The 27,276-nt window shown below is 42.0% G+C and overlaps 1 protein-coding gene across 9 annotated transcripts in view; it reads left to right on the top strand.

The window, feature by feature from the left end:
- Positions 1 to 9,702, top strand: part of arhgap12b (Rho GTPase activating protein 12b) — an 80,129-nt gene extending 70,427 nt beyond the window's left edge. For 5 of the 9 annotated variants that reach the window (XM_022192187.2, XM_022192188.2, XM_022192189.2 and 2 more), the window contains 9 exons: positions 1,768 to 1,872; positions 1,961 to 2,059; positions 2,375 to 2,477; positions 2,590 to 2,709; positions 3,639 to 3,737; positions 5,660 to 5,737; positions 5,887 to 6,021; positions 6,236 to 6,341; positions 8,120 to 9,702. In XM_022192187.2, the coding sequence (XP_022047879.2) occupies positions 1,768 to 1,872; positions 1,961 to 2,059; positions 2,375 to 2,477; positions 2,590 to 2,709; positions 3,639 to 3,737; positions 5,660 to 5,737; positions 5,887 to 6,021; positions 6,236 to 6,341; positions 8,120 to 8,294 (1,020 nt within the window). In that variant the 3' untranslated portion in view covers positions 8,295 to 9,702. The remainder of the gene's footprint in view (positions 1 to 1,767; positions 1,873 to 1,960; positions 2,060 to 2,374; positions 2,478 to 2,589; positions 2,710 to 3,638; positions 3,738 to 5,659; positions 5,738 to 5,886; positions 6,022 to 6,235; positions 6,342 to 8,119) is intronic. The other 4 variants (XM_022192194.2, XM_022192192.2, XM_022192193.2 and 1 more) reach the window with 1 other exon arrangement.
- Positions 9,703 to 27,276: the final 17,574 nt, after the last annotated feature.

The raw sequence follows: 27,276 nt of genomic DNA, 5'->3' as shown, positions 1-27,276 counted from the left end.
CATTGTAGATTCTTCTCTTTGACACAAACAACATTGTGTGCTCCATGCACAAAGTAGCACTGACAAACAAAGTTTGTTGTATTGAGCTCTTACTGTAGTGCCTGTATTTTAATAGAATCTAAACTGTTCATTCTAACTTTATATAGGAGCAGATACCCTGCTGCTCAATGAAGAACCAGTGCAATTATAGAGAAAATGTGCAATTCAGAATCATTTAACAGTTAGTGGACTTAGTTGGACTCACTTTTGTTAAACACTGTATAATGAACATTTAGAAACGAACAAGAGTTAAAAAAATCTAAATGAATTCATTGTAATGAGTGACTGACATCTGCAATTCCAAAGATAAAAAGAAGTCAAAACATTGAACAGCTGCCTTGAGTATATAATGCAGATGTGTGACACACTTTTCTCTCTTCTTTTTGTCACTGTGACATGTCTTTATTACCCCCTCCTCACATGTCAAGGTTCATCAATTTAACAAATTGTGTTTAGTTATATTATGACATCTGACTTAACGTTCCAGGAGGAAACCTCCCAGAGCACAAATGAAGGCCTTGTATTGCAATTTAGAGAAAGGTTTCATGCAGCAGCCTGTCAGAGGTCGTGTCTGATCAGAACTGGCTGCACATTTTGCAGTTCTGAGGGTTTGTTGAATCTGACGTGGAACACAAGAGAGAATTAGAGTAACAATACGAAAATATTTTGGCACGAGTCCCACTGTGAATATCACTTTTCTCTGTAGCACTAAATTACATTATATAAAATACAATTTAATCACCACACTGATGAAATTTGCTTTTAAAAAAGGCTTTAATTTGGTGTCTAAAATGCTTAAAGTAGTTAAGTTCAAAATCATCTGTGTTTATTAATGTGCACATATTAATAACAAGAACTAATAATGTTTTTTGCCTTTCTTGTTGCACAGTACTAAAAATGTTTGACTGCACATAAAGAGTTTCAAAACCGTTTTCACAGGTTTTATGAATGGGACTCCTGGGGTTTAGTTGGACCAGAACCCAGTGCAGCAGAGCCTCACCTCCTGACATCAGATTTTTATTCCTTCATTAGAACTACCAAACTAGAAATCAAATGTCTTCCCCTGAACATTGTGAGATTAGCTTAAAATGTTGAAACAGCGTCACCTGCACGTTGACCATTTGACTGCTGACCTGAAGCTCCATTCCACAGGAGGAAAGATGATATTAAAACATAACACAGCAGAAAATGTGGTGGCTCCTGTTTTCAGCAAAGAAGACACCTGAGCTGCTCTGCAGTCATGTGTGCTTAGAAGCAGACATACATTTTGACCTCCAGCCCCTCCAGAGGCTAAATTAGCCCAGCACAGCAGTCAGCACAGAAGAAACACAAGCATATCATTTATGGATGCGTCATTAGATTCCTTAAGAATAATTGCAGTTACCCACAAGCCTCTGCAAAGTCCTGACAGCTGATGGCAGCAGGAGTCTCCAAGGCGCTGCAAATAAGAATGAATATAACCAATGTTTTTTATATATTTTATTGCTTAATTTTATATTCTAAAAGGTTCAGTGTCTATTCTGATTCCGATAAGATATTACACTCTGCAGAAATTTGCATCCCAAAAAAATTGCAAAAATAACATTTTGGAATGAAACTCTTTTGTCTTTCTTGTTTTTTACATGGCTACATCCTCTGATTCACTCACAGATTCTCCTAAAATGTATTTTTGTGTTCCATCATGTTGTGAAGCTGGCTCTCATGCTGTATCTCAATTATTGATTCCAGAAGTTCGGCAGCAATCAGTCGAAGCCAGAGTTCACTGTTGATCTGCGTGGGGGGTCGGTGGAGTGGGCCTCCAAGGACAAGTCGAGCAAGAAACATGTCATCGAGGTATTGGATTCAGTGGACCTAAATCACATTTCACATTTTTACATTATTTAGTTGTGCAATTTCAACTCTTGATCCTCACCTTTCCCAGCTGAAGACCCGTCAGGGCACAGAGCTGCTGATCCAGTCAGAGATCGACAGCGTCATCAATGACTGGTACCGGGCTCTCACAGAGACCATCAACACACATGTGAGTGGGCGTCTTCATGTTCTGCCACCTTTCATGTTGGCTTTCATCAATACACTGTTTGGATGAGACAGAAGCTTTACCTGTGATTCAGCCACTTCTCATCTCTGGGATATGAGTACAAGCTTTTTCTCAGTTTAGTGCCACCAGAGCTGAAATCACACTTCACACCTGTTTAAACAAACCACAGTGAAGGGTAAATACTCAGCAGTGTGAATAAGCCACTACAAAGTTGGATGGAATGAATGGGATCTAAGAGCAAATCCAATCTGAGCTGACTTAAGCTCACAGTATATATTTGTGTCTTCTCTCGTCCAGGCATGGGAGTCGGATGAAGCCATTGAGGAGGACATGCCGGAGTCTCCAGGAGCAGAGAAACAGGACAAGGAGAAAGACCACCGGGACTCCAAGAAGAACAGAGGTGAGACGAGCTGAGACTGCTAATGTCCCTACGCTGCTGTTTGAATGGGACATAAATCTGTTTGTTTAATTGGCTAAAGGAGAAGCACTCAGATCCTGCCTGGTTCTTTCAGTGATGAAGACCTCTGTGAGCATGGACTCATCCGACCAGAAGAAAACCAGGATGAAACTCAAGAAGTTCCTGACACGTCGTCCCACATATCAGGCTGTCCGAGACAAAGGCTATATCAAAGGTAGTCGGCCAGAATCCAGTTCAGTAGCTCCAGAAGAGACGTGTGAAAAGCTCCTTTCAGACTTGCACTCTGTTAATCTGAAGGCACGAATGTCCTGGCTTCATGTCTGAATGAGCAGCATGTTCACTCACTGTGGAAGCCACACTGGAAATGTTACTAACATTTCCACATTCATTTCATTGAGTTTGAACTGTGTCTAGTCACTGTAACGGTTTGGCAATCATAAGAAATAATTCTTTGAGTGTGTGGATCAAATTAGGGAAGACTGTTTCAACAGTTCAGTACTGATGTTCATCCATAAACATCCCAGAGAGCAAAAGTAACAGTGATGTGGTAAAATCACTACATACCTTTTCCACCCGCTTTGCCTTTTAATTTCAAATCTATCCAGTGATGTCCATATCAATTAAACACACAATGAGCACTTAGATTAATTATACTTACCAAAAATTAACATCATTTTCCCCCAGCACAAGTTAACAAGAGCTGAAGTTGCTTGATTGAATTTTTCCTCTGATTTTATTAAATACCTGCAGCGACAGACAGCAAGCAGGATCCGTCCAGGATTCAGAGACTTTAATGTATTTACACACAGAACAACAACAGTAACTACGTTAGTTGGTTATAATTATTTATTATTCACAATGTGGAGACAGGATGGATCAAAAACTAAGAACAAGTCACTCAGTACTTCTCTTCATCTCAGACAGGTGAGCTGTCGAACAGAATCACCGTTTATAAAATGCAGTTAAACCTTTGTTGTATTTTAACCGTCCTCATAGTCATTTTAGGAAACCGCCAAAGCTGCAATGCTACAGAACCCATGTCTGAAAGGAGTTAATGTGTGCTAGAGCTTCAGTGCAGTATGTCTCTGGTCACCTTCCAGTGGACAGATGAAATTAGAAATAAATGTGTTTGTCTATTCACAGATCAGGTGTTTGGCTGCAGTCTGACCAGCCTGTGCCAGCGGGAGAACACATCAGTGCCCAACTTTGTTAAAATGTGCATCGACCATGTGGAGAACACAGGTATGAGCAGCAACTATCAGAGCCTCATTCTCTTTAATTAGTCTGACAGTGATGCATTGTCTTGCGTAGATTAACACCCTGCTAATTTTTAAGTCACAATAATGTTTCTGAATTTCACACTGATTGACAAATGTGCCCAACATTATCACATATTGATGCATTAGACAGCTTTCCACTGCACAAGGTGCCATGAATGTTAAAAGCCCCCTAATCTGCCCCTTCAACCTTCCTGTTTTCGTTGCAGTGTAGCATCCAACAGCTTTGACCACAAGATTGACTCCTAGTACACCATCCAACGACAGTAGTAGTTACTGGATAGAATTCCAGTTCTACAACTACATAGGAAAGAGAAGAAGGGAGGGCTTGTAATAACAGCCGATTTGACAAATTTGACTTTAAAGATGGTAATGTTAGAGTTGAGAAGATGTCTACTCCATGTGGACATCAAGAGGGTTTAATTATGCCAACACGGTCTCACGGGGATTCGTGAAACTGTCACGTCAGTTTTTGTTTCGGTTTCGTGCGCACCGGGCTGTGTTATCAGCAGTTAAAACAAATCGGTGTCGGTCCGCACACAGCAGGTTTTCAGGGCTGCTCAGAAGTAGAGAACTTCTACAGAGGCAACAATAAAACAGCCCCTCAGTTCCTGCCGTGGAAAACTACCAATATTAACTGCAGTCTAATCCTAAACTTCATTTGGAGGCAACAGGTTTGACTGAGAAGAGAAACTGTTTGGGACTTTCTAATAGGACTTCTTGAAAAACACAGAAAACCCTTACATGTGGTATTCAAAATAAATGAAAAGCATTTTTGTCTATTTGAATGAACTGAAGTTGAATTTGACAGCAGGGTTCATTTAGGACATGATTCTAATACAGAGGATGGTTTGGAGGGTTTTGTTTGATGTGTCGCTCTTAACCTAACAACATACTTTAACACACCAACAGTGGGTTAGCACAGATTATTCAGGTGCTCCACACCCAGCTTACTCTTTAGATTTATCTCTCTGTGACTTCTTCCTGTTCACCAAAATAAAACCAAAAGTCACATATAGTGCCTGACATGTTACAGAACTGGACTAGGGAGTGTTTCAGACGTACTGGGAGCAGAGTATCGCTGCTCCGGGAAATGACTTTGACAGGGGTTGCAGGCAGTTGTAAAACAGGCACAGTGTTTGATTTTTAAGGAACATTGAACTTTTGATTAAAACTTGTAATGTGATCTAGTTCAACCCTACTACAAACTGCATCCTCCAAAAAACAAACAGTTGAAGTAGCACAGGGCTAATACAGTGACAGCTGAGTGTTTCACTGCATCAGTAAAGGATGATTTACCTGTAGCTGTACATCAGCTCACATCAAATGTATAAAAACAACACATTTTTGAGATTAAATAACTGAAAATCCTTTCTGATGAGGTTAAACTAAAAATCTTTGTAGCTTTGCCCCTCTTAGTTAATTACACAATCATCAATGACTACTCGTGACACAAAGCTGAAGTTTGTGATTAGAAACTGTATGACCATTTGTGGTACACCTTTATGCCATGTGATGTGGGGAACTCATGAATGACACTTCCCACAGTTCCGTGTGTTGGTCCACCTTGAATCACGTTTAGCCTGAATCAGGAATTTGTTCCAGTTTCTACGTATTTTTTGCTTTGGGTGCTTCAGCTTTCTGTATCCGACATAATCAATCCGTCTTTCAAGCATCAACCACACTGTTTTCGTACTGACTTCTTGCAGTGTGTAGAGGAGCAGCAGAAGGTATGAGGTAATGCAAGGTGAAGTGTTTGATCAGTCTGCCTCTGTTAGTTCTCTCTCTTTGAGATCAACTTGGCATTTCAGGAAGCACAAACACAGTCCTGTCATTTACACTCACTGCTTTTGTCTGTCCACCCTTCTTCTCATCCTTCCCCTGCAGGCCTCAGTATTGACGGTTTGTACAGAGTGAGCGGGAACCTGGCGGTGATCCAGAAGCTCCGCTTTGCTGTGAATCACGGTACGACTGCAGCTTTATCTGACCACCACTAACTGTGTAGCCTCTGTGTGTGACGTCAGCGGTCACCTCACTGGGATTAACGTTTGTATTAACAATTTACTGTCTCTTTCCCGTCTCCCTGTCTCGCTTGGTTCATCTCCTTCTGTCAGATGAGAAGGTGGATCTGAATGACAGTAAGTGGGAGGACATCCACGTCACCACCGGAGCTCTGAAAATGTTCTTCAGGGAGCTTCCTGAGCCTCTCTTCACTTACGGATCCTTCAATGACTTTGTGAACGCCATCAGTAAGTAACTGATTCACTGCATGCAGGGACTCCTAAACATATACACTATAGCACAGCTGGACACTATTACAATGCACTAGGATGATTTAAATGCTGACCTAACTATAGAAGTTAAAATCCTCTTTACCTTGACACAGATGGTGTTTTTATTCTCAATGTGGCCTCAAGATGGCAGCGTATGCTTGTGCATTCACTGACTGTTTCTCTGCTGCAGAATGCTCCGACTACAAGCAGCGAGTGAATTCAATCAAAGACTTAATCAAGAAGTTGCCAAAACCCAACCACGACACAATGCAAGTCCTGTTCAAACACCTGCGGAGGTAAGAGCTGTGCAGAGACGCTTTATCACTCACTGTCATTTACTAAGGACAGAAAAACCATAAATACAGAATGCTTACCAGTGGAATTCTTCTGTTTTCTGCAGCTTAATTCTTCAGTTTGGAGGTAATAAATGATGACAAGATGTTCAGGGAGACTGATGTTCCTGCTAGTCATATTTTGTGACCTTTTATTGCTGCTTATCCTCAGTACTTTTGAGCACAAACTGAAATGTGTGTATCACATGGAAATATACAAGTGAATAGCGAAAGCTGCTCACTCTGCTTTATTTCCCTTTCAGTCTCTAATATATCACCATATGTCTGCACTGAATCAGAAACGTTTATGAATATTTGTCACTGATTGTTGTAAGTTGTGCCGTGGAGCACAGAGGTTTTAGTTTTTTACAAGATCTGGTGCAAATGGTTCAGTTTTTAAAAGACACCTGTAGAACAAAGTGAGCTTAAAAAGACATTGTTTTTAAGCTTAGATTTAGTTAATTTTATAGACAGAAATGAAGGACTGTTGAAAAGCTGATGAGTCCGTCTGTTTTTACAGCCACTAGCTCTGACAAATGGTTTATTTTTTTTCCATTTTATAAGTGTGCTTTGGAGTTTGGATGGTTAAATCAGAGATTTCATCCATTAAAGCAGGAGCTTTTTTAAAATTACGTTTCATGTTTGATTCTTAATTCAAACACAGAGGTAGGTTTTTTTTTTTTTTTTTTTTTTTTTAATGAATTGCTGAAAAGGGGTTTTATATTTTCCAAGCTAGTGTATAATGACAGTAATAATATATTGTTTAATAATACATTTTGAAAGTTAACTCAGAAGAGGCACATTTCTAAATATTCCTTTATGGTTGTCTGCTATACTGCAAATATAAAATAATCAAATGCTGAACTGCAGGAATTGTCTGATGACACCAAGAAAAGAAAATCCTAAAGACTGCCTCATTAGTCTGTGCATTCCTTCTGTCTGTTCCTATACTGAGCTTCATTATGTTTCCTTCATTCTCACAGTTGCACCTTTGATATCCAGCACTACTTCACTCTATTTGGTGACTTCAGTGGAAGCTTTTTTGTAACATGGCACTACCTCCGTCTATTCCACCCCAACAGCACATCTGATGTTCAGATTTAAACCACACACACACTTAAATGAGTTCCATGCATGTGGATCAAAGTGAGGACGGACCCGTTCAGCTGTTTGACTCTGTGTTTACCTTTCCTCAGACTGATCAGCCTGTGGGTAAACACAAACTAAAGCCAGCGTGTATTCTTAGCCCACTGGAGCCAGGGGCAATATCATATGTTCACAATGACATTTGCCTAGGTTTCCAATTTGCATTTATATGGCGCTGGGTTTGCTGTAATTCAGTACCTATGAAGTGGTGTTTGAGGAAATTTATAGCGTGACATTCAGTGTATGGAGGTCTACGTGTATCACAGGCGGATTTAATCTTCCTTTTTTCCTCCCCTCCATGAATATGTTATTGTTTTGTGCATCTGCATGCAAGGATGTAGATTCTATTTAAAAAGGTTGTTATGCTCTCGCCTGGAGCGTTCTGTAGTGTTACAGAGTGTGTGTCGAGAGGCTTGCCTCTACGCTCCATCTCCAGCCCTGAAGATGTGTGTGAGCACAGTAATGTTGTTTTTCTAGATGAAACCCTGAAGCTGCACTGAAACCAAAGGACTGTCAAACAAATGCATTCATCCAAAGCCATTTATGACAAATTTGTTCTCTAAATCTCCTCCTGTTCCACTTCTCCTTCCCCTCAGGGTGATAGACCATGGAGAGGCCAACCGTATGACCACCCAGAGCGTGGCCATAGTGTTTGGACCCACGCTGCTCCGGCCTGAGACCGAGACGGGAAACATCGCGGTCCACATGGTGTACCAGAACCAGATAGTGGAGCTCATACTGCTCGAGTATGAAAGTATTTTTGGTAGGTAGAGGCGCCCACTCAGAGGAGGACGCTGGGCTTTTCAAACATGACTTCTTTCCACTTTCCCCTTTTTTCTTTGACTGAACTGAGCATTGCTGTGGACCAAGCAAATCTAAGTTCCTTTCATTGACAGTTTACGAAAGTATTGCACTTACAGAAGTTTTGGAGATGAATTTAAAAACAAGGTGTATAGATCTCACCCGCCTTTTCAGTTTCCATTCCTGCTGCGAGTAGCGGGCCGGATGATGGATGGTTTCTCAAGTGGCACCGTGATGATGTGTGGACGTCCGTGTGATGTGGTGGATTTGAGTATTCAGGTGTTTTCATACACTGGATCCCTGTGGTCAGTAATTCAAACGTCGGAGCAGAGCCGGCGGCACCCTCTGCCTCCTGGGCGGACTTTGTGGACGGCGGCGGGAATCCTGCTGCTTCTGTGGCATTAAAAGGCCGAGCCGGCGATCTCCTCACCCCGCTGAATCTGAACTGGAGACGCTTTCTGTGTCGTGGAGCTTTGTCTGTGATGTGTAAGCCCTTTGTGCTTTTGGATCAGGTGGAAAAAATAATCAGTGTTAACAGACTGTCTTTTTGGCACTTGAATGAAGTGGAGTTACAGATCGTGTCCCTCAACTTCCCACAGTCCCACTCACCTTAGTGACACCCCCTCTCCACACCTGCACTTTCCCTTTTCAGCCAGTGTTCGCCATTAACCTCGTGACTTGAACGACGGAGGACGAACCCTCCTGCTGTGTGTGCGAGTGAATTAGCCTAAATGGAACTAAAGCTGAGCAGAAGCATCCTCGTCTTACCACTCTGTACAAACTGTGTGTCGTGTAGTCTAACGTGCTTTGGTAAAGTTTCCGTTAAGCTGCCCAGGGCTCGTCGTCTGTGCTAATTCATGAACTTCGTTGTCGGTTTCCTCAGTGGCAGGAGACATCGTTGAACCTCTGGTGTTACTGGAAAAACAGCAAAGTGGATTTCGAGGAACTGTGATGTGACCATTTCATATGAATTGTTGACCCTTCTCCTCACTTAAGCTAATATTAAAGAGTATTCAGAGAAGAGGAGCAGTACTGAAAATGTTGTTGTATGGGAGTGTATGGGTGTTAGAATGCAAAAAAGAGCCTTTAAACCCTTTCAGAGCATATGTACGGTGACAGAAACTAGCTGTTCAGATGTGTTATAGTGACTGAGGTATGTATGCTTTGATGGTGAACCAGTGAACGATTTGATTTTGTAAATTTGAATTAAGACATGAGAATATACAGATTGTGAGAAAAAAACAACACGATTGACTGTTACTTTTGTTTGCAGGTGTATCTGGAGTGTTTGCGCATGGTCAGCTGCACATTTTGAATGTAATTTTCAGGCTAACTGCTGTTTGTGAAATTGCTATGTCTAATAAAAAAAGAAACTAAGTGTGGGTGTGTTTTCACCGTCTGAGTGTGAAGTTAACTGTTGGATGGAGACAGTAAAGAAAGAAAAGGTGAGTCCGCTGTTTAACCTTCAATCAACTCTAAAGCTTCCTCTTCCTTCGGCTTTAATTACATAATTGAATTAATCTACTCAACACTGATATCCTGCTTATTGGAATTGAGTGATTAAGCTTTCACGTCTCAATCAATTATATTCCTACCTGTTAATTATGAAATGAACTGCGGTGTATTTCTGGAGATTTCTCGAATGCAGCACAACCTCTGCCACTCCACTTCCATTAATCTGATTTCTCCGTTCTTCGAAGGCGGTTTTGTCATTACTCCTCAGGTCAAACGTGGCTGCAGACCTGAAGGGTGTGGATTAATTGATGTCTAATTAGGTAATTGCCACAGTGCCAGTTTTGATTAAGAAGCACGAGGCGGAGCGAGTGCTGAGCAAAGCTGCTTGCTGGGAGCCACTCTGAGGTTTCATTTAGCTTGGTTCTCCTGCAGGTGTGAGTGAGTGTGTGTCAGCTGGTGGTGGTGCGATTCTGTGTAGCCCGTTTCTGCCACGGAGAGGAGGTAAATAGATCCAAAAAGGTTGGAATAAGAATAGCTGTGGGTCAAAATAACGGACATTTGATTTGTTGTTTTTAGTCAAAATTATGAGCAAAATAAAACATTTGTTAGAATTTATGAAGATACAAAGTCATCATTTTGATGAGAAGGGAAAATATTATTAGTAGTACAATTATTGTAGTCTTCTAAAGCCATAATCAGGATTAAGAAACAATTGGGCTTTCATTTTGATTTAAATTTATGAACTTTATGCCATAAGTTAAACTTAAAACAAGATTTTGTCACATCTGAGGTTCCAAAATGTACAAATCATGTTTAAAAGCCAGTTCTTTCTTTGAACATGCCCACAAGGATAGACATGACATATTTGTTATCATGTATTTAAATTTTTAAGCGTCCCCCTCTGTGATTTTGAAAATGAGTGACTGTGCAGACAACCTGAACATTCATCTATCCATCATCTATGTACCACTTAATCCTCATTAGGGTCATGGGGGCTGGACTCTATCCCAGCTGACAGAGTGAAGGCAGGGGACACCTGGACAGGTAACAGTCTATCACACTCGCATCCACACTTACAATTTAGAATCACCAATTAACTTCAGCATGTTTTTGGACTAGAGCTGCACAGTGGATTGGTGGTTCGTGTTTTCACCTTGCAGCTAGAAGATCCCTGGCATCTTTCTGCACAGAGTTTCCATGTTTTCTCTGTACATGTGAGTTTTTTCTCCAGCTTCCTCTCACAGTCCAAAAACATGCTGGTGGTTCTAAATTGTCCGTAGGAGTGAATGTGAGTGTGATTGTCTCTATGTGCAGTCCTGTGATAGACTGTTACCTGTCCAGCTGGGATAGACTCCAGCCCCCCATGACCCTATTGAGGATTAAGTGGTGTGTAGATAATAGATGGATGGATGTTCTTGGACTTTGGGAGGCAGCCGGGAGAGAACGTGTAAACTCCATGCAGAAAGATCATGGGGATTTTCTAACTGCAAAGCGGAAGTGCTCGCCACCAATCCACTGTGCAGCCTGATCATGAAAACAAATGGTGCTGGAAACAGGTTTCTTGTTATGAGGAGAGACCAGGGGATTCTCAGCTATCCACATCTTTGAAATAACCGTTATTGAAGGTGTCGTAGCTGGACTTTGGAGGTGCTTCGGTTTCTTCAAGCTTTCCATTAATGGTGCTCGGACCCAGTAGAAAACTCTGACTTCTCCAGATATCTTGTGTTGTGTTCACTGTGCTCGACACTCCTCAGGAACGATCACTGACATGGTGCTGCAGCCCTGTCACTGTTCTATCCTATACAAACTGCACAGTCACACTTGTAGAAGCATCCTTCAGACTTTTTGAACCTCTGCACCTTTCAGTGAGACTTTCGCTATTAAATAGTATCATTAATTTAACCTTTTAGTCTCTCGTTTCTATTTGCGTATTTTTCCATTTCATCCTTGTCTGTTGTTTCATGTCATGCATCTCTCTAATGTCATGGATGTTGTTTGTGGTGCTCACAGATTAGAAAAAGTCTGCTTCAAAAATTCAGTAGCAGCAAGTCTTTCAAGAAACAATCCACATGACACATTGTCAGGAGATAAGAATCCATCAATAATGCAGCCCGAAATACTATCAGACACCCTTTTTCCCCTTAGTATTATCCATTATATCTCTCTGCTTCCTCTCATGTGACAAACAGCACAAGCACTGGAGCTCCTTTTATGACACTGTAAGAAACATTAACATAAAGTCACCTATGTGAAACTGAACGATAACAAGCTTTCATTTTGATAGATGAGGGGAGGAACCTCACCTGTCCTGTGTGTAAAATAGCTTCATTCAGGAATGAAGCGCTTCTCTGCAGCAGTGTGTTCTAGCACTTCCAAGATACTGATATTGCATCTTATTTTGTAAATACTATGTGACATATAGGGTGTCATTTGATTTCATATTAATTGGACCTATAAAATCAGCTTTTTGATTAATCTCATAGTTTTAACTCGATATGTCACAGAGACAACCATTAATAGTACTGGTCCAAACTCTGACACAGTATTTTGCTTTTGTCATTCCAAACTTCTAGTTTTTACCAATTCCTGGCAGTAAATGTCTTCCAAAGCTTCTCTACGGAGCTGAAATGGAACTTTTCATTCAATCCCCAGCTTTGATTTATGTGTATTTACTGTGAGATGTGCTCTCAGCCCTCCTCTGATTGAAACCACTGCTTTGAACTCCAGTTTGGCCCCCTCCACTCTCTCTGCCTACGTGTTAATTTATTGCAACAGGTTCAGGTTCTGCCTCGGCTCTGGCTCTGTTTTGACAGGACGGACCACCTTGGATTCAACAAACGTGTCGGAGGTAGGCAGCACTGAATCATGTGCCCCGCTGGAAACCACAGGCTGTTAAAACTGAGACGCATAGAAGAGGGCCCCCAGTATTTCCAAATGAGAAAACAATTAGATCATTTCTATAATTCATGGGTGCGACCACAGCTCAGGTCCGGGGAGGCTCTGAGTGTTTGAAGTGCTCCATATGCTCACAGCGGTTTTCAGACCTGATCTGCTCGGCGCTGGCCCAGCTCACTCCGTGGAGGCTGAGGTGTGGGCAGGTAATGTGAACAAGCCATTATGGCGCATAAAAGATTTATGGATCTTCAGTGCTTCCCCCCCCTCTTTATTTGCAGGTGGGCTGTCAGCAAAGTGGCTGCAGGAACAAAATGGTTGGGAGGTTTTGTAGCTCTGTGGTAAAGACCTCTGTACTTTACCCACTGCTTTTTACCAGGAGCCCAGAGAGCAAAGACCTCATAGAGATGGAGTGCAGCAACAGCATTAGAGACACTTTGAAGAAGCCATAGATACCAAAATTTATCCATCAGATCCCATGTGGACAAGCGTTCTTTTTTTAACCAGCACTTACAGAGCAGCATTTGGACTGGATTAAGCGCTTACCCCCCAGTTAATGTAGGTCCTCATCTTTGTTACGCTATTGTGATCTCCAGCTACTTCTTTAGCTGCTAAATGCGCCATCATGTTCACCAGGTGGGTTGTAACTAAAAATTAACTGTCTAACCCAGACTTATAATCTTACATCCAGCCAAAAAGTCTTTTTGATCTTGTTTTGAGAATAACTTAACATGCAAGAGCAGAATTTGTAAGATTATTAATCTTGTTTTAAGATTATTTGTCTTTTATTTCTTACTTAGTTTGTAAATCTTAAAATGAGTTATTACTAAAATTAGTCAGTTATATATCTGTATAAGTTTTTGGGTTTATGGGTTTTCAGACAGCTCTGCTGGTTGAGTGAGCAACCCATGAATAACCTGGGTTTGATTCCCGTTCATGGCCCTTTACATGGCTTGCTAGAAAAAACAAAAAAAAGAATTATATGCTCATATTTAGTATTTTTCTCTTATTATTGGGCAACATCAAGTCTAATTTCGAGTATTTTGACCTGAAAATCAGCATTTTCAGCTTATTTTACATTTGGACTACCCTTTTTTGCAGCGTTGCAGGTAGAGTCCACCTTATTAAATGAGACTAAACTAAAATACAGTGCAGCATGCTTCTTCGCTGACTTTGAGAAAAAATTAAAACTCTAATTTCTGTGGTGTTAGAACAGACAGTGTGAACTAATTGTGCACCAAAGGTTTCTGAGCTGCTCCACTACTAGATCAGCTTTGTGATCTCCTCACTGAGGCCTCGATTTAACGACAGAACGGCATCATAACCAGCTCCATTGGGCAGACACTTTACCAGAAAGACAGAGGACAGCTCCTTTCACAGCATTTGCTATAGTACCGGGGAATGTCAATGTGTTTGTGTTCTATGGAGAGCAGCCCATGAAGGAGTGAAGGTGTGGGCAAAGAACACATTTTATCAATGAGAATCTCAGTGTCAAAGCATTATCGACATGAAATTCTCACATCCATTAATATCCCATTCATTCAGCATCATCACTTGATGTTTTGATAGGACAACACACATCCCAATACCTCTAGATTATGTGTCGTCTTATTTAAGCTGAAGTTGTTCCAGTCCGACCACGGCTACATTCTGTCTGGATGTCTGACAACGTGATCTTGTCCACCAAAATGTCGGTGACTCTCCACTCAAGCGACCAATTTATCATTACCACTATACTGTGTGGTGCATCAAGATGGATAGAATTTATTATTCACTGCTCAAAAAAATTAAAGGAACACTTTGAAAATACATCATATCTCAATATGGGGAAAAAAACTAACTGGATATTAGCATTGATATGGACTGGATAATGTGTTAGGAATGAAAAGTGCCACATTGTTTGATGGGAATGAAAATTATTAACCCCCCAGGAGGGCTAAATTCAAGACACCCCAAAATCAAAGTGAAAAACTGATGTGGCAGACTAGTCCATCTTGCTGAAATTCCTTGGCAGCAACTCAAAATGGTATTCAGTAGTTTGTATGGCCTCCATATGCTTGTATGCATGACTGACGATGCCGGGACAAGCTCTGAATGAGACGACAGATGGTGTCCTGGGGTATCTCCTTCCAGAACTGGACCAGGGCATCGCTGAGCTCCTGGACAGTCTGAGGAGCAACCTGATGGTGTCGGATGGAACAAAACATAATGTTCCAAAGGTGTTCTATTGGATTCAGGTCAGGTGAGCGTGGGGGCCAGCTAATGGTATCAGTTCCTTCATCCTCCAGGAACTGCATGAGTTCTCCTACTACATAAGACTGGGCATTGCCGTGCACCAGAAGGAATCCAGGACCACTGCACCAATGTAGGGTCTGACAATGGGTCAAAGGATTTCATCCTGATACCTAATGACAGTCAGAATGCCATTGTCCAGCCTATAGAGGTCTGTGCGTCCCTCCATGGATATGCCTCCCCACACCATCACTGACCCACCACCAAACCGGTCATGCTGAACAATGTTACAGGCAGCATAACGTTCTCCACGGCTTCTCCAGACCCTTTCATGCCTGTCACATGTGCTCAGGGTGAACCTGCTCTCATCTGTGAAAAGCACAGGGCACCAGTGGTGGACTTGCAAATTCCTGTGTTCTATGGCAAATGCCAGCCGAGCTCCACGGTGCCGATCAGCGAGCACAGCGGACACTAGAGGACGCTGGGCCCTCCGACCACTCTCATTACATCTCTTTCTAATTGTTTGATCAGAGACATTCACACCAGTGGTCTGCTGGAGGTCATTTTGTAGAGCTATTGCAGTGCTCATCCTGTTCGTTCTTGCACAAAGGAGCAGATACCTGTCCTGCTGATCGGTTGAGGACCTTCGGCAGCCCTGGCAAGCTCTTCCAGACTAACTGCCAGTCTCCTGGAATCTCCTCCATGCGCTTGAGAATGTGCTGGGAGACACAGCAAACCTTCTGGCAATGGCACGCATTGATGTTTCATCCTGGAGGAGTTGGACTGTCTGTGGAACCTCTGTAGGGTCCAGGTATCGCCTCATGCTACCAGAAATGACACTTACCCTAGCCTAATGCAAAACTAGTGAAAAACAGTCAGACAATATTAGGAAGGAAAAAACTGTCAGTGGCCTTCACCTGTAAACGGATTCCTGTTTTGGGGGTTGTCTCATTGTTACCCCTCTAGTGCATCTGTTGTTAATTTTATGAACACCAAAGCAGCTGAAACTGACTAAAAAGCCCCTCAGTTACTTACTTGACCAGATCAGTATCCCACATGTTTCACTGATTTGATGCAGTACTTAGATTAAAAAGTGTTCCTTTAATTTTTTTGAGCAGTGTACAATTACAAACTGCATTTATGCCTGTGTTCAGTATGTTTAAGTTCCACATTCAACAGTTTTTGTTGTTTTTAGAAATGATCTAATTGTCTCATGTAAAATATACAAAATACAAATATATAAAATATACATGTCTAGAATCCTAACAGTCAGTAGTGAACCTTTGTTATTCCCTTCCTACAGCTGGTCTGCACCAGTCATCTCATTGTAACAATGTACTAAATACTGACTGGTATCACTGTAAGAGAGTCACTACCCACCAAAGGTTTGGACACATCTTGTCATTCAATGGTTTATATTTATTTGTATTATTTCCTATACGTATAATCCCATCTGTATTCTTTTATACTTTTGATATCTTCAGTATTAATCTACAATGTATACAATGCTTCAATAAAAACCACTGAATGAGAAGGTGTGTCCAAACTTTGGACTGGTAGGGTATATATTCTATATTATAGAACAAACATAATAGAAAGAATTGACAAAGCAAAATATACTTAAGAGCAGATAAAGAAAAAGGATTAAAAAAAATGTTGAAATTTTAAACTGTCAGACTAAAATCCTCAGCTGGAAAGATGCTTAACGTTCTGTAAAACCTCCAGTTTGCTAATAATTCTGTGTGGATTTGTCACAACTTCAGCATTATACATTTAATACATCATTAATGCAATAATATACAGTAGTGCAGCTCTAAACAGAATCTGAGTCATCGTTTTATTGTTGAGATTTGAACTGCAGGTTCAACCTTATATCTGTGCACCCCCAAATGCTTGTCTGAGATTCTAATAGATCATTTGCATATGGGAGAGACTTGGTGTGGTATTTAATTTGACAAATGAACTCCAGTCCAGACAGCCAGCCTGACAGGAGGACTGATGCTTTACTGGCTCCTGTGCATCCATCTCACCATCCTCTCTGCTGCACCACAGATACAGTGATGTTGTGGACATAGCTGAAGCACTGACCTTCTGTTGTTGGTCTCTGGAGGCACCAGGTCCCTCTGTTGCCTCTCGTTCACTTAGCAGGGCTATCGGCCTTATAGGAAACAGATGCGGGAGTCGTATTATTTAGATGAGTGGAAAAATGTTTCTCCTGAAGCAGTAGTTGCTTGTGTTTGTGGACTATTCAGGCAAACGTGGGCACTATTTCTGGAGCATTGCTTTCCAGAAATTTACCCTTGCAGCTCCTAAGTTTGAAGACTGATGGGTGACAGAATAGAGATGGGTGACAGAATAGAGAAAAAGAACAGACAAACTAGAAGCAGCAGCATCTGAGAACATTTATTTTGAATCCCTAGTATGTGTCTCACTCATAAAACTACAGATAAATAGTTTTTTATTGGATTAGAGAGAAGTGACGCCACACAGATGCTACTTAAAGCTGCATTCTGTCTCACAGCCAGCAGAGGACGACTCATCTAGTTGCAAAAAGAAGTCAGATTGTATACAATCTATGAGAAAATGACCCTATTTTTCCCTTGATTTGTTACCAGAGTTAAGATTTTCATAATGAGTTTATGGTATCAATTTCAAGACTTTGTGAAAAACAGCACAATGTTCAGTTGGTAAATTATGGTCCCATTCAGAGGTAGGTAGATACTAAAGTTCTACCTTGTGATTGATTGGTTGGGACTGTACTGGTGTGCAGAGTGTCCTCAAGTTCTCACTCATATCCACCTCTCACATGTCACATCTGGTTTCAAGAAAAACAACACAATGGACCATTTCCAAACTTCCAAACAATAATCCGCAAACCAGTATTGGACTTCACAGTGGCTATGGCCATCATTTAGAGTATTTTACAACTTTATTTATAGAGCATTGTGAACATTTTAGACAGTGTGATATACAGCACGAGGCCTACAAATATAGAATAAACAGTGATTGTCACATTTGAGTGACAACCCCCTCCCCACCCACCCACCAGAGTCTATGATGTTTTAAACCCAATCAGAGGTAACCCTACTGACTTGATCAGGAATTACAAAACTCTTTCAGCGCTGTTAGAGAATTGAGCAGTGCGCTGTGTGACATGAAAGCTGCTCTTCATGTGTAAAATGGTTAAGGCCTTTAAATGCTTCAGAGCTGATCTAATTCCATTAATGTGCATTATATTAGGGTCCAGGCAGAACTCTCAGCCAGCCATATCTCAGTACCTGCACACATAAAGCCAAACATTCATTCATAGATTAGCACTGTTTGAGACAAACTCATTACAACTCATTTGATGAACAATATGAAATCCGGTACAATGTGTTACTGTAATGATAAAATGCAGCGGAATAAAGCTATTTCCACCTATACATGGTTCCTACACACTTCTGTGTGTGATCAAAGGTTGCGTAAACAACTACAAGCATAACATCATGTGCGAGAAGAAGAACCACTTCCTGTCGCAGGAATAACTCATTTGGCGGTACTTTAATTCAAAGCCATCCTTTTTCTGAATGTGCTGTCATAGCTGCAGCGCGTGGCACACTGGGCTGTGTTCTCACATGCATGGCAATGCTAAGTAAGCGTGTAAGTATTCCAAATGTCAGCCCGGCTCGTCGTTGTTATTAATGAGCTTCAGGCGGCAGGAGTGGATCATTTTCCATGGAAATTCAATGCATTTTAAATAGCAGTGGATCAACATTCCAGGCCAGGATTTACATAAGGTAATTGCAGGATGCTGAAAGCACCTTCTAGCTGGCGATGGATTTTTTTTCCTCCTTACCTTCAGTAATACAATCAAGTCCATTAAGTAGGCAATAAATACAAAGCAAGACTGTATCAGCGCTCCATGACAGATAATGGCCCCTCTCCAGAATATCTATTTATTTACCCTTGGACAGTTACAACTGCTGTTGTAGCAGACACACACCTCGACAGTCTGAGCAAGCCTCCTTCCTTCTTCCTCACCTGCTAGACAGCATCTGACAGCCTCTGCTGCTGTAGTATTTTCTCCCGTTGTCAGTGAAACGAGGCGGCTCTTAGAAAAGGAGCCTGAGTAGCAGAATGGAGATGAGGCCCCATGTTACACCTCTCTGAGGTCTACCTGCAGCTGCTGCTATGGGGGTCTGGGGAAATTAACTGTAGATAGAGAGTGAGAACACAAAGACAGCGCTGTATGTATGCAGAGGTGGAGTGGGACTTCAATCAACTCAGTACTGCGGGAAAAAAACACGTTTCTCCTTTAGCTTTATCAACTAGTGGTTAAAACGTCTTCCTCTAAGCTCAGATCTTTATATTAAATACAGTGTGAGCCGCTTCATGAGGTGGAGGAACACTGGCCGGAGGTGTCAGCCTCTGTAAGTCTGTGACACGGCCTGTTCAGCAGCTCATTAGAGGAATGGGCTGAGCTGGCTCTGCAGCAACGCTCCCCTGGAGACCCAGAGATTATGTGTTAGTGGCATGTATGGCTTCTTGGGGCCATTAAGTGATGATTACACTCAGAAAATGTTCTGTGTATCTCTTCTAATTGATGGAGGAACGAGGTGCAGTCGACTGCACAGAGAGAAATGTCTTGTTTGGAAAATAAGGGCAGCAGTGATCCTCCAACCTGGATGGAGATGTGAGGTGGAGGTTGGCTGTGATAAGTACTGACAGTGAGACAAAGGAAGAACTAGGTGCTCTGATTAATGTGAAAAGGGGGGATGACGGCTTGATGTTTTTCCTCTCAGTCTCATTAACACTGCTGGCTCTGGAATCTGTTAGCTAACAGCGCATGTATTCCCCTGGTGGAGCTGTTCTCCACTGAGGCTGTAATTAGGACATTTCATCCACAGCCTTTTCAACACAGCTGTCTGATTGGTGGAAAGGCCTTGCGTAATTACAGAGGCCCTGGGCCCCTGACACTGAAGGAGGGGGACCCTAAACAAATCACAAACAAGAATTTAATTAAAGGATCAACAGCCTCACACGTGGACGTCTACATATGATCAGGTAGTTCTCGATTGTGACCCCTTCTGCCTCCCATTTGAAACCCAGTAGAAGTTTTTAGCTCTCACCGCAGGTAGACCTTTCAGAGGGAGCGCCGCACCAGTTTGCCAGCTCTCCCATAAGCTCATTGGATTTGCTCCCGTGCCAACGTCTTACTTAATTAGCCTGCACATTTTTACGGGCATAAATCGCTTTTACATCACTGCCAACGGAGCGCACCGCAAAGTGGGTCGATCATATATTATGCTGATCCTCCTTTGGCGCAGTTAAAGCCATACATTACATTTGAATTTGTCGAAGAGCTGAGGGCCCGTGGCATAATTCTTCTTTGTTGTGCTGTCAGCGCTAATCTCTCCCCAGGGGTCTCAGCATCAGCTCGCTCTCTCTCTTTCTCGTCGCTGCCCCCAGATCGTATGAGTAAAGGGACGCAGGGACTGAGCCGAGCCAGGAGGGCACCCACACATCTCTCCATCACCCCACTGCCCCTCCCAACCTGTAAACCTACCTCCCACCTTCCCCTCACTCCTTCATCAGGCCTCCACTCGGTGATGTAGATGACACACTGGGAAAAATTTGCCAGCACCGTCAGAATCCAGTCTTTCTGTTGCTGCTTTCATAACCTCTTACCTCACACACTCACCATCCTCCTCTTCTGTCTGTTCAGGACTGCAAGCTTCGCGAGCTATCCATCACTGCTGTTTTATTAGCTCTGGTTCAAATATGTAATGAGGAAGGTCCTTTGAGGTTAACTTTTATCGTCTTTCAGCTCGTTGTTTTGATTTTACCTGCTGCACCTTTATCCAAACATGCCTCAAACCAACTGCATGCATCTAATCCAGGACCAACCAGCTCATGAACATAGTGGAACATTTTAAAATCAAACTCATTTGTCTTCATTATAAGCAGCTCAAGAGCACGACAAAGTAGAATGAGAATGTAACTTATATAGAAACAGTGGCCAGAAACACAGCTTCATATGAATGTTGCTCTGGATGGAGGCCTGTTTGCTGAATGCGCTGAAAGTCCCTCGATGTGGAGATTTAGTTCCTCAGAACCACACATTTGCTACACACTTTGAAGTATTGCATTGATTATGCTAAAGGATGCCAAATCTAATTTTAGAAACCTGGTGACAAACAGAAAACTAAATTTAATGTCTCATCTAGTGCTTTATTTTCCCTCTAGCTGTGAGTTGTCTCAGAAGTCTTTCCAAGGCCTTATGAAACTATTTGTGGATACTCTTAAAATGTTAAATCACAACTTTAACCTGAACCCTATGAATTATTTTGTTTTGTCATTTTAAAGGTTGGGGTGGAACCAAAAAAAGACAATATAGCCCAATGAAAAGAAAAACCTGGAAAGAAAATGACAGTAAAATAAGATAAGAATGTAAATAAGGAACACAATAGGAGATAGAGTCAGGGAGTCCAACTCTACTTGAGGCAAACGCCAAAGAGAAGAGGTTGGATTAAGAAATTTTCTCTCTGTTTTATTCTGATTTTATGCTAAAATTATGGAACATTCAAGAGCATCTGGTTGGTCGATTGCAGTGCTCTTACCAAGGCATGAAGGTGTAAGAGTTCTGCTATGAAAAAGGCGGCATTCATCATTTTAATACCTGACAAACAAACAAACAAACAAAATGTTACGCTCCACAAAACCAGAGGAGGGAGGCTGGTACTGGAGTTATGTTCTTTCCTTTTTTTTCCTGTCAGGGGATGAGCAGCTGCGTTTTGTAGCAGCTGCAGATGCCGAAGAGGCAACAGATCGATGCGAACACACAAAACATTACAGTCTGCTGGAAAATAAAGGAACAAGGAAACGTTTTCAAACTTTGTGTGATCTGAGACTGCTGAGTCTCAGATCACACATGGATGAACTTCATTAAGAGGTTCCCATGCAGATTTGGAGCTGACCGGTCCGTCTTCCTCCCTGCAGTGTCGCTCCTCTCCCACTAGGGTGTAGTGAAGAACATGGATTGCGCCTCCGCTCAGCGACCCAGATGCATACCTGCTCCAGGCTGTGCTGTTTGTTCTCCTTGGATTAACTTCCCCAAATGTCCACCCTCCCTCCTCCTCCTCCTCATCTTCCTCCTCCTCTCCCACCTCCACACAGCGACGGAAAAACAACTAGAGACACTTGGCTCTTCAACACATGGCAAATCTGCTCCGACTGAGCTTGTAAACACACACACACACACACACACACACACACACACACACACACACACACACACACACACACACACACACACACACACACACAGGGAGACAGAGACTGACAAAATCAAGCTTTTGCCACTGTTTCTGGTCCCCTCTGCATTAGCATGGAAGTCATCCATATTGATGCTAGGTGATTCATGTGCTGCCAGCCTCTTTGTTTTATCTTTTTTTTCCCCTGCCTCCTCGCCCCCTTTACCCAGGCAAGGCTTTCTGGGGATCAGGGGGGTGATTAAGGCGAAGAGAGATGGAGGAGTGGTTGACCGAGGACTCCAGGGTGGTGGGGGCGGGGCGGGTAGGTTTGTAGCCCCCTGGTCCCCCCAGTGATGAGGTGGAGCCTAATTGATTTGTCAATGTGGAGCCATCTGGCACAGAAAGATGGGGCTCCAACCTGTTCTCCTTTCTGAGGTGGGAGGAAGGGGGGAGGCGGCTTAGATTACACACACATGACACATGCACTCTTTGGGATTTTATGATATCTCTTTGTCTTATTTTGTCACTCGTGCACTCACCTTTGAGGACAAAGTGCTCTTCATTCTGGATCAATTACACCCATCCAACACTGCTGCTGTCCCTCATGTCTCCCCCTCCCTCCCCTCCTCTCCCCTGCACACAGTCTGTGAATGATGACAGAGACAGAAGGCCTGACAGAGCCTGGAGGGGTGGACTGTCGGCCAAAAGGAAATACAAACATCCCTTAACCATCACACGGGGGGGCCCCGGTGGGGGATCAGAAGGTCAGAGGTGCAGCTGGACACTGGCACAGAAACGAGGCCTTCGGTGTCTTAATGAAAAGAGCTGAAGGAAATGGGGACAGACAGAGACAGAAGGAGAGAATAGGTACTGCCTGCACTGATTAGTATCCCTCCTCATCATTTCATTTTACCCCCCACCCCCAGCCCTTCTTCTCTTCATTTCCCTCTGTCACCCTCTGATCTGACTCGGAGTCTCATTTCTAGTGTCATTTTAAGGTTATGATAAGAAGAGCAAATGAAAGTGTGTCCATATGATTGATACTTTGAGAAATGATAGGAATTAGCCTCAGCCAGAGCCTCAGTGCAAAAATCACTCTCACAATCTCTTGATACTGACAGAACACTGACATGTAGAAACCTCATAATTCGAATTTTGGCACTTTTCACTTCAGTTTAAGGAACAGAGGTGAGACGAGCCACTTTGGCATCCCCGGGGCGAGGTGATGATGTCTCCAAGTAAGATTTGGAAATCTTCAGATTATTTCTAAAATAAACACTTTCAAGTTGCCCAAGATGAGGGGGAAGTGTAGCCGAGGCAGAAATTGCTTTGAAATCATAGACTGACATACGACTACACACAGAAAATTTCACGAAACCGCAGTCAGATGTCTATTGGAAGTAAACAGTTTGAGCTTTTAATCTTTTACTTGCTTCCAAACCCAAAACCTGCTACAAGAGTTGTCTTCTTCTGAAACTGACGGCTCTTTAAAGCCTCACCGATCAATATTTTTTATGTAATCAATTCAAATGGCTGTGCAACATATGCATGTAGGTCTCACTGATAAACCCAGTGATTCATCAACTTTATCTCAACTCTATGGAGCGTTTTACCATTTTCAAACTCACTATTTTGCTTAACCCTTAGAAGCATACATAGGTCAAAAATGACCCAGTGAGGTTGTTTTTTTTGTTTTTTTTTTTGCAATATCTTTTTAATGAAAAGATTTTATCATTTCATATTCCAGCTATTCCTCAAAAACATCTTTTTGATATCATTCCATTTAAATATTTACGTTTCCTTTGACAACTTTAAAGAAATTGCAATATTTATAGTACTACCTCAAACTCTTTATCACTGATAATATCATACAAGAGGTGATGAAGTACACAAACTTGGAGGGATGGAAGAGCAGCAACAGCTGGAGGAACATAGTGGAAAAATGTAAAAAAAAAAAAAAAGGATGCCGACATACTTCTATTGTTGTTCTGTGCAATACTCTTCTTTTTCAATTGTTAAAATATTCAAAATCCATCATGAAGTAATAAATAGACAGATTTCAAACATGAAATCATTCGTGTGTGGACAAAAAAAATGATATAAACAATAATACAAATTATCATTCTTATTGAAAATGACAAAAATGGCATAACAACACACTGATTCTGATACGGGACATTTTTGACCACTTATGGAAGAGTGTAGGGTCCAATCACTCTTGTGTCTAAGAGTTTTTATTGGACTTACAGCATCAGATAATTACAAATATGACTCTAAATAAATGATACTACAAATCTGATGGATGTGTATAAACACAGTTTTCTAACACGTTACAACAAACTCAAACTCAAACATGTCAAACATGTTGGACTTGTAGCTTGGTTTTGAGTTTTGCCCCCAAACATATAGAAATACTGTTCAGTGTGACTTTAAATTGATAGTCAGAAATATCTTCTTATAGAGGGTATTTAATAAGCGTTTGTATCACACTGACCATCCTTGATTAGAAAAATCACAGGCATTTCTAAAGATATTTTCATATTAGCATTTCAGGGACCAGGATGGCATTCAGGGCAATGTGCTCTAATGGTTTGCCTCTTTCTGTATAGACAGTTGGTTTTCTGATAACAGAAGTTGTTCCTCCTCTACTGCTCCCACTCACCTGTGGAGTACCTCAAGGTTGCATCTTAGGGCCAATTTTTTCCCTTCTTTTTTTAAGATCCATCTTCCACAATGTAACATGTCCCTCCACAGTTACACTAATGTGGTACCTGCCTAACATCCATCCTAAGCTTTCTCGGCTGAAAGCAAAACAAACTGATAGTGTTTGTTCCCTCCAGCAGCACAACAAGCAGAATCAGCCAACTACCTTCAATCCAGTGCAGGAGTCCGAGCCTAGCTGCGCTAGACCCAGGTCTGAAGACACAAGGGTCTAGGAACTCTCGACAGGGAGGGAGGCGGGCTAAAAGGCTGTCTTTCAAATCACTCTGCAGCAACTGGGTAGGTATACAACCAATCAGCGCAACGAATAGGCTGACGTAGTTCCTAGAGCGCCGGAAATCAGAGGATACGGTAGTTTGGTGAAGCCTTATTTATACAGTCAATGGGTGAAGCTCAAGTATATTACAGACATGTTAACAGAAAGATTATTCAGAGTCGGTGCTAATGGAGCTCAACGACTGTTGTCGTTTTTGTTGTCGACCCTGGCAGAGAATTAAATTTGTTGCCGTGGGTTGTCTCGCGCAGCTAGGCTAGTTTTTTCCGATTGTTTCTGTCAGGATCGTCGCGCCTCTGTCGTCACTTAGTTACACCCGCCTTCTGACTCTACACTTCATGGTGATTCGTCGGCCAGTTTTAGAAGCATCCAACCTCGAGGCTTACCGAGGGTAAGTAGACCCACCCTGGCAGAGAATTAAATTTGTTGCCATGGGTTGTCTAGCGCGGCTAAGCTACAGGAGTCCTGGTGTCATCTTTGACTGAGCACCGACATGTGACAAACATGTAAACTATGTGGGAAAAACATGCTACTTTAACCTGAGGGACACTGCCAATATGAAATCTATCCTGAATGACATGAAAACTATAACCACTGCCCTTCTTTAAGGTTGGATTAGTGTAACTCTCTGTACCTGGTATTGGCAGGTCCAATGCTACAAAATCAAAAAAAAAAAAAAAAAAAAGAGGAAACCATCATACCTGTTTTCACATCACTGCACTGACAACTTGTATGATACAGAGTATACAAGTCATGTTTTTGAACCATATCAGGAAATTGCTCTCAGGAATTTTAGGCTTCATTGTAGTCTGCTGTGTAAAGCAGTGAACATGCAGTGCAACATTTGACCTGCTAATACACCACACTACAAACTGTAAATGTTCTTATTCAACATACAGTTTAAGCTCAATTTAAGACTGTCTGTCTGTTCATCTTTATTGTTTTATTCAATTAAAAGCCATAACGTAGGGAAATTAAAGCTCAGATTGTTTTATTTTTAATTTATTTTAGCAAGTTCTTTAAAATTTAAATGTATTTTTTTAGAATCTGCTTTACCTAATTTAAATGTTTTGAAACCAAAATGCTCACTTCTGTCAACAGTCATGATTAGTATAAACACTAATCAGAACACAGTAATCATCATCATCATAATCAGAGGAGTGAGACACTTTGAGCCTCATGTCCTCCTAAATAATATTCATCTTCTAGTGCAAAATTCATTCCAACAATTCACTGCTTGGTCAGAATCCCCCTAAAGAAACTGCATGTCCACCACCGATACGCTCTGCTTCATCACAGTCATGTGTCAATAGAGGACACACAGCTAATGAATTCCATAACTTATAAGGATTTAAATTGCTTTCTCTATGCTGTTCATCTGTTGTGTGAGAAAACATCATCATCAGTAAAAACCCACTGTGGCTCTTAGATTCTGCTCTTTTTTTGTTGCAAGGAATTAATGCAGAAGTGATGATATGAAATAATCACTAACAACCTTCTTGGTTTGTAATTAGCAAACAGGGAGTCCTTTCATTATTTGCACTTTTTACACTGTTATGTAAAATCCGTGGAGTCTCTGGAGCCTGAGTATTAGACACAACACCAGCTCAGCCAGAGCTGTTAGTCTCTGCTGTTAGCAGAGGGGAGGAAGACCAAACTGTTGATAATCACTGGATTCAAAACAACAGGTGCTGTCCAAGCCTCTCGGACCGATTAACTGGAGGAATAGCAGGAAAACCACATATGTGGGGGTGAAACATGCACTGAGGAGGAGAGGAGTGAATGGACACAGACTATGAGGAAGTGATGCAGCTATGTGGGAGGTGGAAGGTGGGCAGAAGGGCAGATATTGGTGGAGAGGAGGAGCGGTGATGACCAAGGTTGCTAATGCACAGAACATCCCGTCTTTTAACCTCTGCTCACACTCCCATGAAACATGCACACGCACACACAGCGACATCTCCCAGCGGAGTCAGAGAAAGGCCGAGGTGAAAGGCCACCTCTGCCGGTGCGTGTACACCTGGGGAGGAGCCAAAGGTCGGGCACAGCGGGACGGCGATACCGGACACATTCCTAACAAGAGCGATGGATGAGGAGCGAGAAAAAAGTGCAGAAGAGAGAAAAGCTCTCAGTGGTGAGGCGA

The sequence above is a fragment of the Acanthochromis polyacanthus genome, chromosome 20 (assembly GCF_021347895.1).
Source record: "Acanthochromis polyacanthus isolate Apoly-LR-REF ecotype Palm Island chromosome 20, KAUST_Apoly_ChrSc, whole genome shotgun sequence".
Taxonomy (NCBI): domain Eukaryota; kingdom Metazoa; phylum Chordata; class Actinopteri; family Pomacentridae; genus Acanthochromis; species Acanthochromis polyacanthus.
Note: the sequence above shows the minus strand (reverse complement) of the source record. Positions and strands in the feature narration are given on the sequence as shown.